Source organism: Glandiceps talaboti, chromosome 3 (assembly GCF_964340395.1).
Source record: "Glandiceps talaboti chromosome 3, keGlaTala1.1, whole genome shotgun sequence".
Lineage (NCBI taxonomy): Eukaryota > Metazoa > Hemichordata > Enteropneusta > Spengelidae > Glandiceps > Glandiceps talaboti.
This window is the reverse complement of record NC_135551.1, coordinates 22526003-22541846: the sequence shown is the minus strand read 5'-3', so window position 1 is coordinate 22541846 and position 15844 is coordinate 22526003. Positions and strand designations below refer to the sequence as shown.

Genomic DNA, 15844 nt, shown 5'->3' with positions numbered 1-15844 from the left:
TGTTTATAATTTACATGTATTACATAGAACCCATGCTGTACGGTTCTACAGTGATGAAATTCCCTGTTTACAATTTACATTTGTACCTTAGAATCCAAGCTACATTTGTATACTGTTCTATTACATGTACAATGTAGTGACAAATGCCCTATTTACAATTTATTATAGATACAATTCACCTTTATAATGACAAAATACATACAGTCTGTATACTAAATGTATCACCATTTTACCATGGAATCTAATATCCTACAATGTACATGTATAGTGATATTTTGGGTTTCAAGCCCACCTTCACAAAATCTTGTACTTTTCAATGTAAAAGTTACTCTTGAGTTTTTACTTACTATGTATGTGTATTTAAAAATACAATTTTTTGTTCATAGTGATGCATGTTACAGCAAAATAAGTCAATCACAAAATATAAAGATATGGATTTGAGATAAAATGCCTTTTACAGATAACGTACATTGTGCATGTACAAAATGTAGGTCTCGTTTTTGTTTATTTCAACAAAATGTACATGTATCTTTTCTAACTTAAGCAACATTTTCATCTAGTAGTCACGGTGACAAAGTTACCTTCTTGAAATCTAACTTAGACACAACTACATGTACATAGTTTTCATCTGAATTTGTCATCCGCCATATCATCACTACATGTACACCGGCTGATGACACCTGAGAGAGATTCAGATGAAAGTTACGTAGTCGCTTCAAAACTAGTCTGTCAGGTATGCTGTGATACATGTAGGTGCTTTCACACATTCGTCGAAAGCGGAACAAGTTCACACAACATATCTTACAGTCTACTTCAAAAATTTGTCATGCTGCTAGACCCCTTTGGACTATTCTGCTCACTGTGAAGGCAACCAAAGGTTTGCTAGTGAGGGATTGGGCGTTTGCCCGCGATTGCACCTTCAGAAGAAAGCCCGAGGTCTAGCAGCTAGACTACATCAAAAACTCTAGATAAGTTTACTTTATCACTACTATGACTCAAAAAATGGAGTCAAGTATAAATTTCTATATATTATTTTCAATATTACTATTACATTGTACATGTATTTTGTAACAACACTTCAGAAATTATTTGTACACACCTGTACACTGTATGTATGTTTTTGTTCATATTTCATCGTGTACATGTATCTTACTATGTTACAACTAATTCACCTTTATTACTTCATGTGTTTTTGTTATTTTTTTTGTTCTGTCTTCAAGTTAAAAAATACATTTAATAAATCATTCTGCAAATCTGATACACTTTTCATCACATCATGCATCATCCATGGCGCAATAATGAATTGGATTTTCTTTTCCTGTCTTATCTCCCTTTATCCCCTGAAGTAAACAAACCACAAGCAAACACTTGATAGCCCTATGACCTACTGTGTAGTTACAGTACATGTACATTTGTAAATGAGACCAAAGTTCCAAAAGTTCATATTCATTTCATAGGTCTCCAAATTGTGACACACCCCAAACACACCTGACTACATGTTTATAGTAACTGCGCTTCCACACCCATCCAGATCCACGTTAAGCCTCTTACATTTTTGTACCTCATCCCAACAATATCAATTTGAGATTAATGTAATTTCTCTCAAACAGATATGATGTACACTGTATCTATAAGCAACTCAAACTGCGACTTATTAATGCTGCACTAAATGTAAACCATAGTCATGCGTGAGAAATACCGAGAAATGATGTGACATTCACTGTGACTTAAAAATGTATGACCTACATGTACACATAGCCTATGCATCAATATTGAAGTATTAGTACCATACATGTATACATGTATAGGTATCTAGGCAAATCAAACTAACCTGGCACAGATTCAAAAGAAAATTTCACTCTAACTTAACATCTGTCTCACTCTAACTTAACGTCTGTCACCACACTATACTATATTGTACTTACAGAATAAATTACACACTACTTCACACATTACAATGTGGTTTTTATTGAGTATTTGAACCATTTTTATTGAGTATTTGAACCATGTATATGCATGTAATATCTTTGGTTGCTTGATGACAACAAATGTCCAAGTTACAACTATATTACAGCCCATGGCATGAAGTCCGTGTGTACCATTATAATATGGAAACCCTATTCACCGGTATCACAAATATGTACATGATGTGCCCATGTACATGTAGGACACATACATGTACATGTACATGTACTTTCATTTCAATACTACTACATGTATATTCTCTATTTCCTACACTACACGGCCACACAACAGGCACAAAAGGTCACATACCACCTTCACTACCGGAACAAGCATCATATCTCTTGTTTCATTTCCTAATACAGAGTTTAATCAATCATACAATATAATATTATCATGCACTATGAGTAAATTTACAAAGAATTTTGTTATTTTTGTATGGCATTTAACATCTCACTCAGTTCCCTTTTAGTTTTACAGCTACAATAAAATGACAATTATTTGCATCTCTTCTGTAGAACCAGATATATAAAGTAATGTCCACAGTGAACCTCTGTTTGCGTTGAACATTAAATCATTAATGTGAGAGAAAGTATGTGTACATGTATATTGAATGGTACAATGTTCATATAACATTTACATTACATGTATACACATGTACATGGTTTGTACATTGTATGTACTTGTACAGCTACATGTACAACAGGGCATTCCAAACTGCAAATGGGAAATAGAGAATACAGCACCCTTACTCAAATTGGGGAGGGATCATCATCTCATACAACATGTACATGTGGTACCGTTTCTTAAGTCAAGAGCTTTGTCCCTTGATATTCTGTAGAAGTGTAAATCAGGGATGTTTTTCGTATTGTTCAGACATCGAGGAAAGCAGCAGTGCTCTATGATTAAACCGAGCAATCTATACCATGTATACCTCTCAAGGTATGCACAGACAGGAAGTAGAGCGCCACCATGGCAAATTTTGGTAAGGCCTAGTCCTATTTACCCAATATGAAAGGTTCTGGTCCATTTTGCAAGCTGTTTATTACATGTACACATTATGTACACGTACATAGTGCATGTATTTATAGCTACATGTATATCGTATATGTACCTGTACAAGTACTGGTACACTGTAGTGTGTGCTACTTACTTACTACAAGCAACTTACCGACACATATATCTTTCAAATATAAATTTCTATTCACCAAGTTAAAAAAGTTTTGGACACAAATCCCAAATATTCACAAATATCTTATCAGCATTGGTGTATACACTGTACATTATACTTTGTGATTCACTTCCAAATTGTTTTGACTGAGTAGAAATTTCATTTGATACTATGAACTGAGAGTCCATGAAAATTCATTCGAGTATTTCATTTCTTTCTTCTACAAATTTACATGTACCTTCACATAAACCATTCATGATTTATGTTCATAGAGACTAGAAAGAGTTCACCTCAAAACAAAGAAGAGTGATACCCCCAAAATGTTACTTCCATTGTAATATCAATTCTGCTAACTACTTCTTCATTTATAACACCATCCATCACTTTGAGCATTCTTAAATAAAGTGTAGTACAAGTATTTACGTTCTCTATCTGAAAGTCACCCCACATTGGTGGCCGGCTTACAGAGGATACTTGCTTTACACAGAAATTGAAATGCAGTGGTGCAAAACATCATGCTGATGAAAACTATCAAACATCTGAGATTTTGGTGTGAGTTTTGAGAGAAAACATGACATTCACAAGCCATTAGCGGTCCAAGTGCAACAAACCTGCGGGCTTGCCTGGCGAAAACGGGTGTCATAAAAGTTGTTTGCATCTCTAAAGCTGTTTGTAGCGTTACTTATAATAGCCTAATAAATTGATAACAACTGATATAAGACGGAGAGAAGGTTTGCCTCAATTGCAGTCCATGCAGACGGCCGAATAGAGGTTTTACAGCTGTTTACTTGTGTTATGTAAGAGCCCATCATCACATGTGTAAATATTGGTACTCTTTGATAACAAGTCAACTTGCTTGGCTAATGGCTTGTCCCAGTAATGAAGTTTATCCATACTGTATTGAACTATTAAATACAGGCAGCAAGCACTAAATATAAAAGAAGAGGGTCCACTTAGAGACCTTGGAATTTAATGTAGGTCAATTGTCACCTATTGTTGTCCTACAGCAAGGACTCTCATCATAGAAAACAAGACACTTGATAAATAATAAATCCACTTTTCAATTATATAAATCATTATTCCTATAATTGGGCTGATGACCTAGAGTTACATGAATTAAAGACCCCTACATTGTGTGTACATACAATTTGTATATCATTATTCCATTATAATTTATGTGTGTGTATGTGTGTATATGCGTGTGCGTCACCCGTGTGGTGAAGAAGTTGTTACAACATACATACTTAAATACAAGTGTACTGTAGTACCTCAGTGATACTTGTAAGTGTACATTTACATGTACTTCTATTGCACCGACATTTGTACACATGTACAATGTACATGTGTAGTATCATGTAAGTATTGTAACTATACCAGTCTAGTACAGCTTTGTTTTGCAGAGAAGAGGTACATTGTACATTATTAACATTCTTCATCAGTATCATGACAGCGTGAAAATTTCTACTCTAAACTCAAAAGATTCTAACAGCAAATCCCTCATGAGATGGCAGCAAATACATGACGTACATGTATTTGGGATTGAATTTTCTGACTGAGTACAATTATGATCCATTCATAAATGTAACTTGTATGGACCCAAAGTCTACATGTACATGTACGAACATTCATTCTTGAATCATCATCATCATCATTAATATCATTATTAATTCTTCTCACAATGCTTAAAATTTTTCTCATCACAACTTGTATATATTGCTACAAATATCAGGGCTATTACTTACATTTTGTAAAAACCTTGTAAATTCAACAATTTTCAGGAAGTACACTACATGTACATTACAATATGATTATTCTCCATGACCTCCACTGTCATCTCCTTGAAATAATGAAACAGAGGGGGGGGAGGGGGGCAGCCAACACAAATACAAAATGTATATGTAAAGGGGTGGCCCCACAAACACAGGGATGGCCCGTGAAATCAGAGGGGAGATGCACCCCTCAAAAACACCTCGTGGAGAACACTGTGAGTGTGACAAGCTCCTCGACCTGACTGTGTCACTATCAAATATACATACAACGTATACCAATTGTCATATTGTGGGTACTATTAATACCTTATTCACACAATGGATCTGTTCTGTTCAAAAAATACACATCAGTCACCTGATAATGGTTTGTTGTGGTATATTTATTTGGTTTGCTAGGATTAAGGAAGAACTTAGTCTTAACTACTGCAAACACATTTGACAGACAACATATTGTACATTGTAGTTGATAGAACTGTCATATAGAGTTAGTATTTATGATTGTTTAATCTAGAAAAGAACTTCATTGCACATACATACAGTACACTGTATACAAAACTGGTCTTGTGTTACATCATACAGTATGTCTACATGTATCCTTCAAATTAGATTTTGAGGAACCACAAGTCTAATCATTTGAGGACCTTGACAATCTCTGGCAATGGATATCTTGGTTTACTAAAATAGACACAAACTAACACTATTGTTGTTTGATGTGGTAGATTACACAGGTGAATGATAGCTGTGTTGTGCTAATCTAATCACCTTGTGATCATACATGAATCAAGATACTGTAAACATTTGAAGTACCCCAAAATATGCAAGTTCATGGAAGTCATCAAAAATGCCACCACACCATTCAATAATTAATACATGTACAGGTAGCTTATTGTGTTAACATGTTGCAACTATGGTTTTACTTCATGTCTATCTTACGAGTACATGTACATGTAAATTAAGACATCATTACCAGTGTGGTATGTGCATTATTCAGATATATGCTGTATGGAGAGACACTGTATTTTGGTTATGGGTTATGCTCCCTGCAAAATGTACATATTTATGTCAAAGATTTTCTTTATGTTTTGAAAAGTTGTGTTCCTCCTAAATCATATTCAAATACAATGACATGCATACTGATCGCAGAGTCATTTTTGTTCTTAGATACATGTGTACATGTACATGCACCCATCTGAGTGCATCAACCATTAGTATTTTGCTCAGGGTTGGAGATGGCAAATCTCTGTGCCTACATTTTGTAAGTAAAACACAAATAGTTGATGCCCCATTCTATGTGTAATCCAATTCTTGAGTGTTGGCAAGCTCCTGTGTACATACATAATGTACATGTATATGACAATTACATCACAGTATTAGAATGGCAAACTTTGCATACATTGTACATTGTTTATCTCTATTTTAATTTGATTGTACTGGTGAAGTTCTCATGACTCAATGTAGGATTTGATGCAATAGACCTTTCCAAAATATCATTATGAAATGGCAGCCCTCTACTTCCTGTCTGTGTATACTTTGGGGGTATACATGATAGAGCACTGCTGCTTTCCTCCATGTCTGAACAATACGGAAACATCCCTGATTTACACATCTACAGAATACACAGTACTATGAGGTGATGATACCCCCAAGGTGAGCAAGGGTGCTGATTCTCAATTTCCTGTTTGCTGTCTGGAATGACCTATTTATACCTCCTGTCATGTCAATCTATGTGTACACTAACTGACAGTGTGCCAATACATTGACAATTCCTTGTGGCTGTATATGTGTACACATGATATATCAAATTTATATTGATTGAACCAAGGAAATACACAGACATGTAAATTGTTCTCAAAACAGCTGTCAAGAGTGGCTGACAGATCACTCTCCAGCAATACAATATGACAGCCAGAGTGCATAACTGGGACTCTTTAAACTGGACATTCCATGCCATGGCTTGGTGCTTCCTTGGTAACAAACTGTGACAGGGACCCAGAGGGTACATGTATCTTGAAGGAAGCAACTCATTCAAGATTTGTGAGAAGAAGCACAGTGAATAATAACATCCAACATAACCAAGGGGGTATTGTGTTTACATTGCTGTATAATTTTGTTTGTCAAGACGTAAATGGTGTGTGTATTTGTGAATATTAGGGATGACCTACGTCACTGATATTGCAGCCTGCCTACTAACTATCAGTAGATTATGTGTGCATGTATGCCATTGAAATCAATCATTTTTATGACTACAAAGACGAAAGCTCTCAGTTCGTTGGGGAAGAATTGGACATCGAGTTACTGTCTTATAGTGTAAATGCATACATTTAGTTGTTATCTTAGCATTAGCCCGATTTGACCCGAGTACTGGATAGCCACACGTACAACACGGTATACATTGAACACACACACGTATTAACACAGTGTGCACATAACCGATCGCGTCGAGCGAACCATCCAGTGAACGGAAACAGAAGTCGATCGATTTCAAACCAATGTATATGCAACATATCACACCCTTGAAGATCCGATGAAATGGGGTATTATTCGTAAACATACAGCCCTTCAATATCGGTTGACAACTTAGTTTGAGACGTCAACAACACATCGAAAGTTTCACTCCCAAATCCAGATGCCTTTACCAACGTCAACAAACTAAATCATCATCAGGCGGTTCAAAGTCTGCATGCACACTTCACAAATTCTGCCGGAAATACACAACCACGCACCTTTGGAGATCGTGTCAGTTTATCGAAACATATCTGCTTAATATTAGATACTCACCCATGGTGAAATTTTTCAGTAAAAAGGTAAACGAACGTTGCCTTCTGACCTCACAACCAAGTAGCGTATCCCTCAACAGGTGAGTAAATACCAAACATGGCGTACTGTCACGTGACCGTCAAAAAACACTCCCCAAGTTATCGATCGTTATCAAGACTCGGCGATATTGGCCATGGCACTGTCATGTATGTAGCACTACTAGCACTAATTACAAGTTGTATCTTTATGGTTTTCTCAATATAGTTATGTGTTACAAACAATAATTATCATATAATACATGTACATGTATATCAATACAGTCAATACACACATTCATGCATATAGAAATTTGTTCACATCGATGTACATTTAATTCTCTTTATGAGCAGTTCAGCCACAGAGAACTCAGGCTCAGTTAATTTCGATTACGAAAACAAACAAACAAACAAATCAAGCAACACACAAATAAATGAACGAATGAATAGATTAATTAATAAATTAACGACTTAATAGATAATGAATAAAAGATAAATAAACAGATAAATAAATAAATACTGACAAACATCAACAACAGAGTAATCACACAAATCAGTATCAACAATAATGAATGTTTGGCAATATCAAGAATTAGTATATGATTTCCTATATGAAAAATGAGCATCTAATTTGTGTCCGACACTGAGCATCTAATTTATGTCCGACACTGAGTAACTTATTTATGTCCGACACTGAGCATCTAATTTGAGTCTGACACTGAGCATCTATTTTGTGTTTGACACTGAGCAACTTATTTGAGTCCGACACTGAGCAACTTATTTGTGTCAGACACTGAGCATCTAATTTGTGTCCGACACTGAGCATTTGATTTATGTCCGACACTGAGTAACTTATTTATGTCCGACACTGAGCATCTAATTTGTGTCAGACACTGAGCATCTAATTTGTGTCCGACACTGAGCATTTGATTTTTGTCCGACACTGAGCATATAATTTGAGTCCGACACTGAGTGACTTATTTACCACTGGACTACAGTGGACTTGTGATATCCATGTGTCATTTGTATAAGTTAGATGTTTGCAAGTAGATGGTAATTAGAGCGCTGAAAACTGCATCTAATTTGTGTCCGACACTGAGCATTTGATTTTTGTCTGACACTGAGCATCTAATTTGAGTCCGACACTGAGCATCTAATTTGTGTCCGACACTGAGCAACTTATTTGAGTCTGACACTAAGCATCTAATTTGTGTCCGACACTGAGTGACTTATTTACCACTGGACTACAGTGGACTTGTGATATTCATGTGTCATTTGTATCAGTTAGATGTTTGCATGTGGATGGTAATTAGAGCGTTGAAAACTGTTGTTACGGTTTTACATGCACTAATTTGAATATTTGTGTTACCTTGTTAGAATGTTTCACCATGTGCCGTGGTTTCACATTGCATTGCACAAGCGGGCTATCTTGCTGGAGAGTTCGCCAAGATAAATTCATACGACTGTCTTTACTATTTCATTGTAAATCAAAAATATTTTTTGTACTTCGATAATTAGGAACATATTTGTATGTCCGCGTTTATGTTTGCCGCGTAAGTATGTTAATGAAAAGGTCATGAGTGAAACCAAAGTAGTTTTATTTTAGCTTGAACTGCACCGGGTCAAATCTACTTGACAGGAACATTACATAAAGACATTGCAAATTGTTCTTCTATCGTTATTTATTAAAAGCACATGAAAATTCATATCTTTTTGTGAAATGTAAACTTTCTGATCCGTATTCAAGAAACGATGAGAAAAAAAACGGACCAAAATTTCCGTCAAAACAAGGTACTACTACTAGTAAGGATTATTAAGGAGTCCACCACATACAACACCGACAACACAACATGAATCATGCCAGAAGTCAATACAGAATCGACACGATAAACGAGCTGTCAGCCTCAACGGACGGACAACGGACCCTCTTTTCGAAGAGTTGACATGGGATAGACTAACGTTGCAGGTAACGTAACCCTCACACCAGAAGTAAAACACACTCTTGGTCTTATAAACTACCTTGCCATCGCGGCATCGGCATGTGTTCTGTTCAGTCGTCACATCTGATGCGCATGCATATAGACGCTGTTTATATATGTATGAAGGCAGTTCTTAGGGGTAGACCACTTTTGTTGCCACAATTCTCTGTTTGGTTTTCGCACAGGATAACACAGAGAGTAAAAAGATGCTGTTCTATCACACACAGATTATATTTAGAAAACTACATATTTCAATACATGTTTGATTTTCAATTAAATAAACATCATTGACAGTTTTTATGCCATGGTATATGATGCACTGAAAATACAAATCGGAAACTTGATTGGTGAGCTCAAACATTCAGACACACTGGTCAGTTTCTCCTGCCTGGGGGATGGGGGTGGTCAGTGTTTTCTCCCCCTAGAAGCCCTGGAGGATTTTTACTCCTAAAGACAATTTTTTGGCTATTCACAGACACTTTCAGACAATAATTTGCAAGCTTTACATTTTATCCTTTTAAACTGTGTACTATCAAAGTCATGCATATGCATCCAACTATCTGCTGAGCGCATCCATTTCAGTAACAGGCAACGATTTTACAGTGCTGTTACAGTGTACAATTTGTAAAGTGATTTAGAAACCATTGTACTCAATGTACACATTGCATTTTACATGTAATGCTAGCATTATCGACAGCATTTCTATCGCTGACTGGTGTATCCATTTCTGAAATTGAGGGCGACTATATATTTGCATATAGATATTTGTATGCTGTGTCCCAAAACCACCGTCTACTCTAGTTTCTGGTCCTCTCAGGCTCTCTTCGAATGTCAAAAATACACGGGGAGCGCATATCCCGTGCCAGAACATACAAATACTAAAATTATTAAATAGCTCAAAATCGAATCATTCTTACTATCCAAGTACTCTTAAATTCATAGTACGATCCTGGTAAGTGATAAATTATTGTTCAGTTTTTGTTGTTTGTTTTGTTTTGTTTTTGTTTGCTTAATTATGTCCATTTCTAAGTAATATAATATAGTGGGTTCTGAAAAAATATAGATGTTAGATATAGATACAAAGAGTGTGGGTGATATACGTTTGTTGAGGTCAAGCCAGGGTGAAACTATACCAGGAATAATTGTTTTTGTTCTATTTCAAGCATATTTTGTCATACACATCACAAACAATAGTAACAAAATATATTCACGATGACGACTTGAGTGATCTGACTAGCACCTAGTGGTGACACCGACCGCCTGATAGCGGCATTATTGCGCGACAGTGTTTGCAGAAACCTTGACAGTAACTGAGATTTTACCGTGAATGGTAAGTTACAGCATTTCATTGATACTTGGGGTGGAAAAAGTGAAAATACATGTAATACGTTTGACCTCAAATTACTGACGTTGTTATTTACCTTTTAAACGTTCGGTTTCGTTCTTTGCATTTTGTATATTTATGTATTTATTGGAAGCTGGTTTGAACAAGCGGAAACTTGAGGTTTGCACCAAACTGATATTATTAATTAGGAGTTTCGTAACAGTCTGTGAGTGGCACCAAACTATTGAAATGTTACCAGTAACTCTATTTAAACAAAATTCTAAAGAAGCTGTATAATGATATGGTTACTGTGGCCATCAAAATTACTATATTTTTGTTATGGAAATGACAACTGAATTCCACGCAGAATATTTTACAAACAGTGTATGTAATCTGTTTTTTAAGAATCTTATATGTTTCAATTTTTAATTCTTCATCAAATACTGTGTATGTGTGGTCTATCAGAGAATGAATGTTGCTGCGTGTGTGTGTGTGTGTGTGTGTGTGTGGGTGTGGGTGTGTGTGTGTGTGTGTGTGTGTGTGTGTGTGTGTGTGTTTTATAGCACACTGAGTGTCAAATTTCAAATTATCAAAATATCTATATTTTTTATTAGAGTCCAGAGGTCAGGGGATTATAGTTACCCAGCTGTAAGAGAAAGTTTGATTCCTCGTTACAAAGGCCATTTTATTGTTATGATACATTTTGTGAAATAATAATTGTATTCATATGCACTGTTGGCTTCTGTCCCTCTGTGCTATTTCAAACTAACAAAAGTGTATATTTCAGTCATAAGAAAAACGTTGCACTAATACTGGTACAAAGTCTCTCGTTTTGCAATAATTTTAGTTGCGTCTGGTCGACTCAGAATCGTGATTTGAATGTTTTAATTCGTTTATAATTAAGAAAGGATGTATCCATTCAAATTGTACAAGTTCATGATGGTTCAAAACAAATTATCAAACAATTAGTGTGGAATGAATCAATTGATAGTAAAATCTGACCGGATAGGATTAATAACTTGTTTAAAATGTCTGTAATCGCAACAAATCACTGACTCTCCGTCTATACGTGTACCTCTATTTGTTTTTGTATACCTGTGTCAATGCATTTTATTATGTCTCGTTTCTCTCTCTCTCTCTCTCTCTCTCTCTCTCTCTCTCTCTCTCTCTCTCTCTCTCTCTCTCTCTCTCTCTCTCTCTCTCTCTCTCTCTCTCTCTCTCTCTCTCTCTCTCTCTCTCTCTCTCTCGCTCACGTCTGTTTACGTTATTATTTCATTCTTTCTCCCTGCCTTCATCTCCATTGGCTTTGTGTGTTGTGTGTCTGATTATTATTGGTTCCTCTATACCACCCACCTTTTAACGATGAATAGTTAAATTTGCCATTTGTTTGTAGTGTACGTACTGAGACTCTCTGTGTCATAACATAACACCATTCCTCTGCATTGCTGACTTACCAGGAAAGATGTTGTATTATCTAATAAGTTTGGTGCTCATCTCTACATGCGTTCACGGTAAGAGATTTACATTAATATCACATATACAGCAATTAAAACGAACGCCAAATAGTACTTCAAGTAAATAGCAAGTCGGAAAGTTTCGTATAACAGTCGTTGAGGGCGAAAATTAAATCCCTGCGTCTAAAAGATCAACAGGTGGCTTTTTTAGCCCGAGCAAAAGCATAGACCCTACACTATGGTATAAGCAGGATTTTCTTTAAGTTTGAAAGAAATCTGACATTCTGTCAAACGAACTTGTTATGCTTGTGTTAACAGATCAAACTCTATCCTGACCCTTCACCTGTAACTACACCAAAATGACACCCATTTACTTGTTTCAGTATACACTAAATATTTTCTCATCACAACTATACGACGTGTCTTACCACACTCTCAGCCAATGAAATGAGAAGCCTGGTAGGGCTGAACGACACGTTGTATTTTACAGTCTACACCACTACCAACCAACTCTAATATATTGTGTATATTCCAGATGTTAGTTGTACCGATGAGGGCGCTGCAAACCAAACCAAAACGATAAGATGTGCTCGATGTTTGGTATCATTGGACGATGAACAATCGTGTTTGATGAACGCCAGTATCCCCGTCAAAATTTTCGAAACAATACTGACAAGTGTTCAGTGTCGTGGGCAATGTTATGTAAGTGTAACCCAATTCACGTACAGCCGGCCTCGGTGTGTTAGGGGATACAAACTTACCGGTGCATGTGAGCCCCTCATCTTTAAGGTGTTTCTGATAATTACTAAATGTGTTGTATACATGTACATATTTTATCAACTGCATGTACGGATCTAATTCTAGACTAAATGGCAGCAGATACATCATATGTAATTATAATTTCATGTAATTAAGTACAAGTTGTACTTGAACTTCTTATATAAACCTAAGTAGTCCTACATAAATTAATTATGCATACTGATTAGTTTAGAGGGGACACTAGGTACTATGAAAAGCTGTGATGTCATAAAAGTTATTCACGTGTTGTCATTTAGTTATATCTTCTTAATACCATAGATGGATAAATATACAGTTGGAGGGAAATTAACCATGTACCAACGAGGCTGTACCGCTGATTGTGAGGTTGATAATGGTTGCGAAGGCCTGCTGAAGACAGGCACATGTCGGAGATGTTGTGATGGTTTGCCGTTTTGTAACGTTGCTTTGAGTTTCGGTGCAGCGTCTGGGGTCGTCTTCAGCGTCGCTGTGCTGATCATTTCCGTGGTTTTAACGTTTACAGCGTCGTTTTTTACATTTATGATTTGAGTACGATACAGATCCACCATTACAGTAATAATAACGTTGATTCAATATTTCTTACGACATTCAAAACAAAATGTAAATGAAAAAATGACATTTGTGAATATTTTCTTTCAAGGGATATCAAATAATCTCTAGAAACATATTAAACAATCACTTCCAAATTCACAGAATTACGTGTTTTTATTTAATTTCTGGTAATACCAAGTTATATTTACTGTGCCATCTTCGTCAGAAAGTTAGAAACGATACCCCAATGATCAATTGGTTATACACGGGACCTTATATACATATGCTGTTACCATGGTTACATTCTTAGTAGTGTTATAGGAAAATCAAGCAATTGCTCGAAAATTTATTGTGTTTCCACTCAGTGGAACTTCCTTTTGTCGTGAAAGTTCTTTTATTTTCCGCCATTTATTACAATGTATATTTAACTATTGCAGTACTTATAACCAATGCAAATATCAACCTTGCACTAAAAGATATCCTGCTACTTCCAATATGTCGACGAAAGAAAAAGAAAATCAACATCACGAAAAGACATGTACATGACACACCATTCATGATTAGCAATGTGTACAGAATCAAGAGAACAATAAAAAAGTAAAAAGGTCACGACCTCAATTGATTCAGAAGCCTAAGGTCATAGGTGGTGGTAGTGCTGGTTCCCCGGTCCCCTCCCCCTTCCGAGCAATGGTAGGCATAGGTTTGCCAGTAGAGTGGATCCATAGTAGACTCGAGTTCATTTCGATATTTTTCCATTGATTATGTATCTACCATCAACGAGTGGACCCCTACAAATCATGAATGCTGTTTGTCTCTCTCTCTCTCTCTCTCTCTCTCTCTCTCTCTCTCTCTCTCTCTCTCTCTCTCTCTCTTCTCTCTCTCTCTCTCTCTCTCACTCTCCCTCCCTCCCTCCCTCTCTCTCTCTCTCTCTCTCTCACTCTCCCTCCCTCCCTCCCCCCCTCTCTCTCTCTCTCTCGCTCTCTCTCTCTCTCTCTCACTCTCCCTCCCTCCCTCCCCCCTCTCTCTCGCTCTCTCTCTCTCTCTTCTCTCTCTCTCTCTCTCTCTCTCTCTCTCTCTCTCTCTCTCTCTCTCTCTCTCTCTCTCTCTCTCTCTCTCTCTCTCTCTCTCTCTCTCTCTCATGTTCATCTATTCTTTCTTTCAATGATCCTCACCGTCACAGTTCGATCCACAGTAATCACAGTCACAGTCAGTTCTTTTATCCTTTATTTATAATTTTGTTTGTCGTCGAATATGTGAACTATTTGATATTTCATTGCACTGTTGATTTATTGCACTGTTGATTGACGAAATTAATTTTTATTGAGAATACTACACATGTAGTAAATGGAATTACATTATTCGACAACAACCAATACAAAGAGAGAAACCAATAATATTGACAAACGTTCACGCTATTTCAAAATGATTATTTTGGTCACACGAATAGTTTTCTTTCCAAATTCAATGTTTTTGGCTTGACGTCACATATTCCTACGTTTCTTCATCTCAAAAAATGTTACTGGTTAGATTACATGTTTTTACATCATGAAAAACGTAAACCACTATTTATCATCGAGAAATAAACGCATTGGATATATTTTCGGTGTCACAAATTTTCGTGATTTTTTTTATATTTTGATCAAGGGAATATTCTTCAAACTTATATCTGAGTAGTAACGCATGCGCACACCTCTATTTAGTAAAACATCAAAACCTGAGACTGTATTATACCTGCTCGCAAACCAGAGCTGATATTTCTATCGCGACACTGCGTCTTGGACGTTGCCGTAAAAGAGGGTGTGATTTACGCCGATGGTAGAAAATGATAATGAGTCTGCATTATAGACCGAGTACAGTCTATCGTTGAAAACTGTCAAACAACATGCAACAAAACTGTAAATATCTATGTTTTATATGTCACACTATATTATTTTCTTTTTCATCTCTCTCTCTCTCTCTATCTCTGTTTCGTTACCCTCTAAGACCTTAGCTTATTGATATCCTTCATAGTGGCGAAAAATGGACAACCCCAGTCTAACTGCCGCAAATACTGGATAGACAAAA

General features: G+C 36.4%; 2 protein-coding genes across 2 annotated transcripts in view; one reads left to right on the top strand and one right to left on the bottom strand.

Annotated features, from left to right (window-relative positions):
* LOC144432617 (SH3 domain-containing kinase-binding protein 1-like) overlaps positions 1–7745 on the bottom strand; it is a 37188-nt gene extending 29443 nt beyond the window's left edge. The window contains exon 1 of the mRNA XM_078120878.1: positions 7681–7745. Coding sequence (XP_077977004.1) covers positions 7681–7684 — 4 coding nt within the window. The 5' untranslated portion in view covers positions 7685–7745. The remainder of the gene's footprint in view (positions 1–7680) is intronic.
* Positions 7746–9526: 1781 nt separating this feature from the next.
* LOC144433404 (uncharacterized) lies at positions 9527–14026 on the top strand. The gene is made up of 5 exons (XM_078121709.1): positions 9527–9660; positions 10837–11003; positions 12391–12508; positions 12987–13153; positions 13529–14026. Exons 3-5 carry the CDS (start codon positions 12460–12462, stop codon positions 13775–13777), a joined length of 465 nt encoding a protein of 154 aa, XP_077977835.1. The 5' UTR covers positions 9527–9660; positions 10837–11003; positions 12391–12459; the 3' UTR covers positions 13778–14026.
* Positions 14027–15844: the final 1818 nt, after the last annotated feature.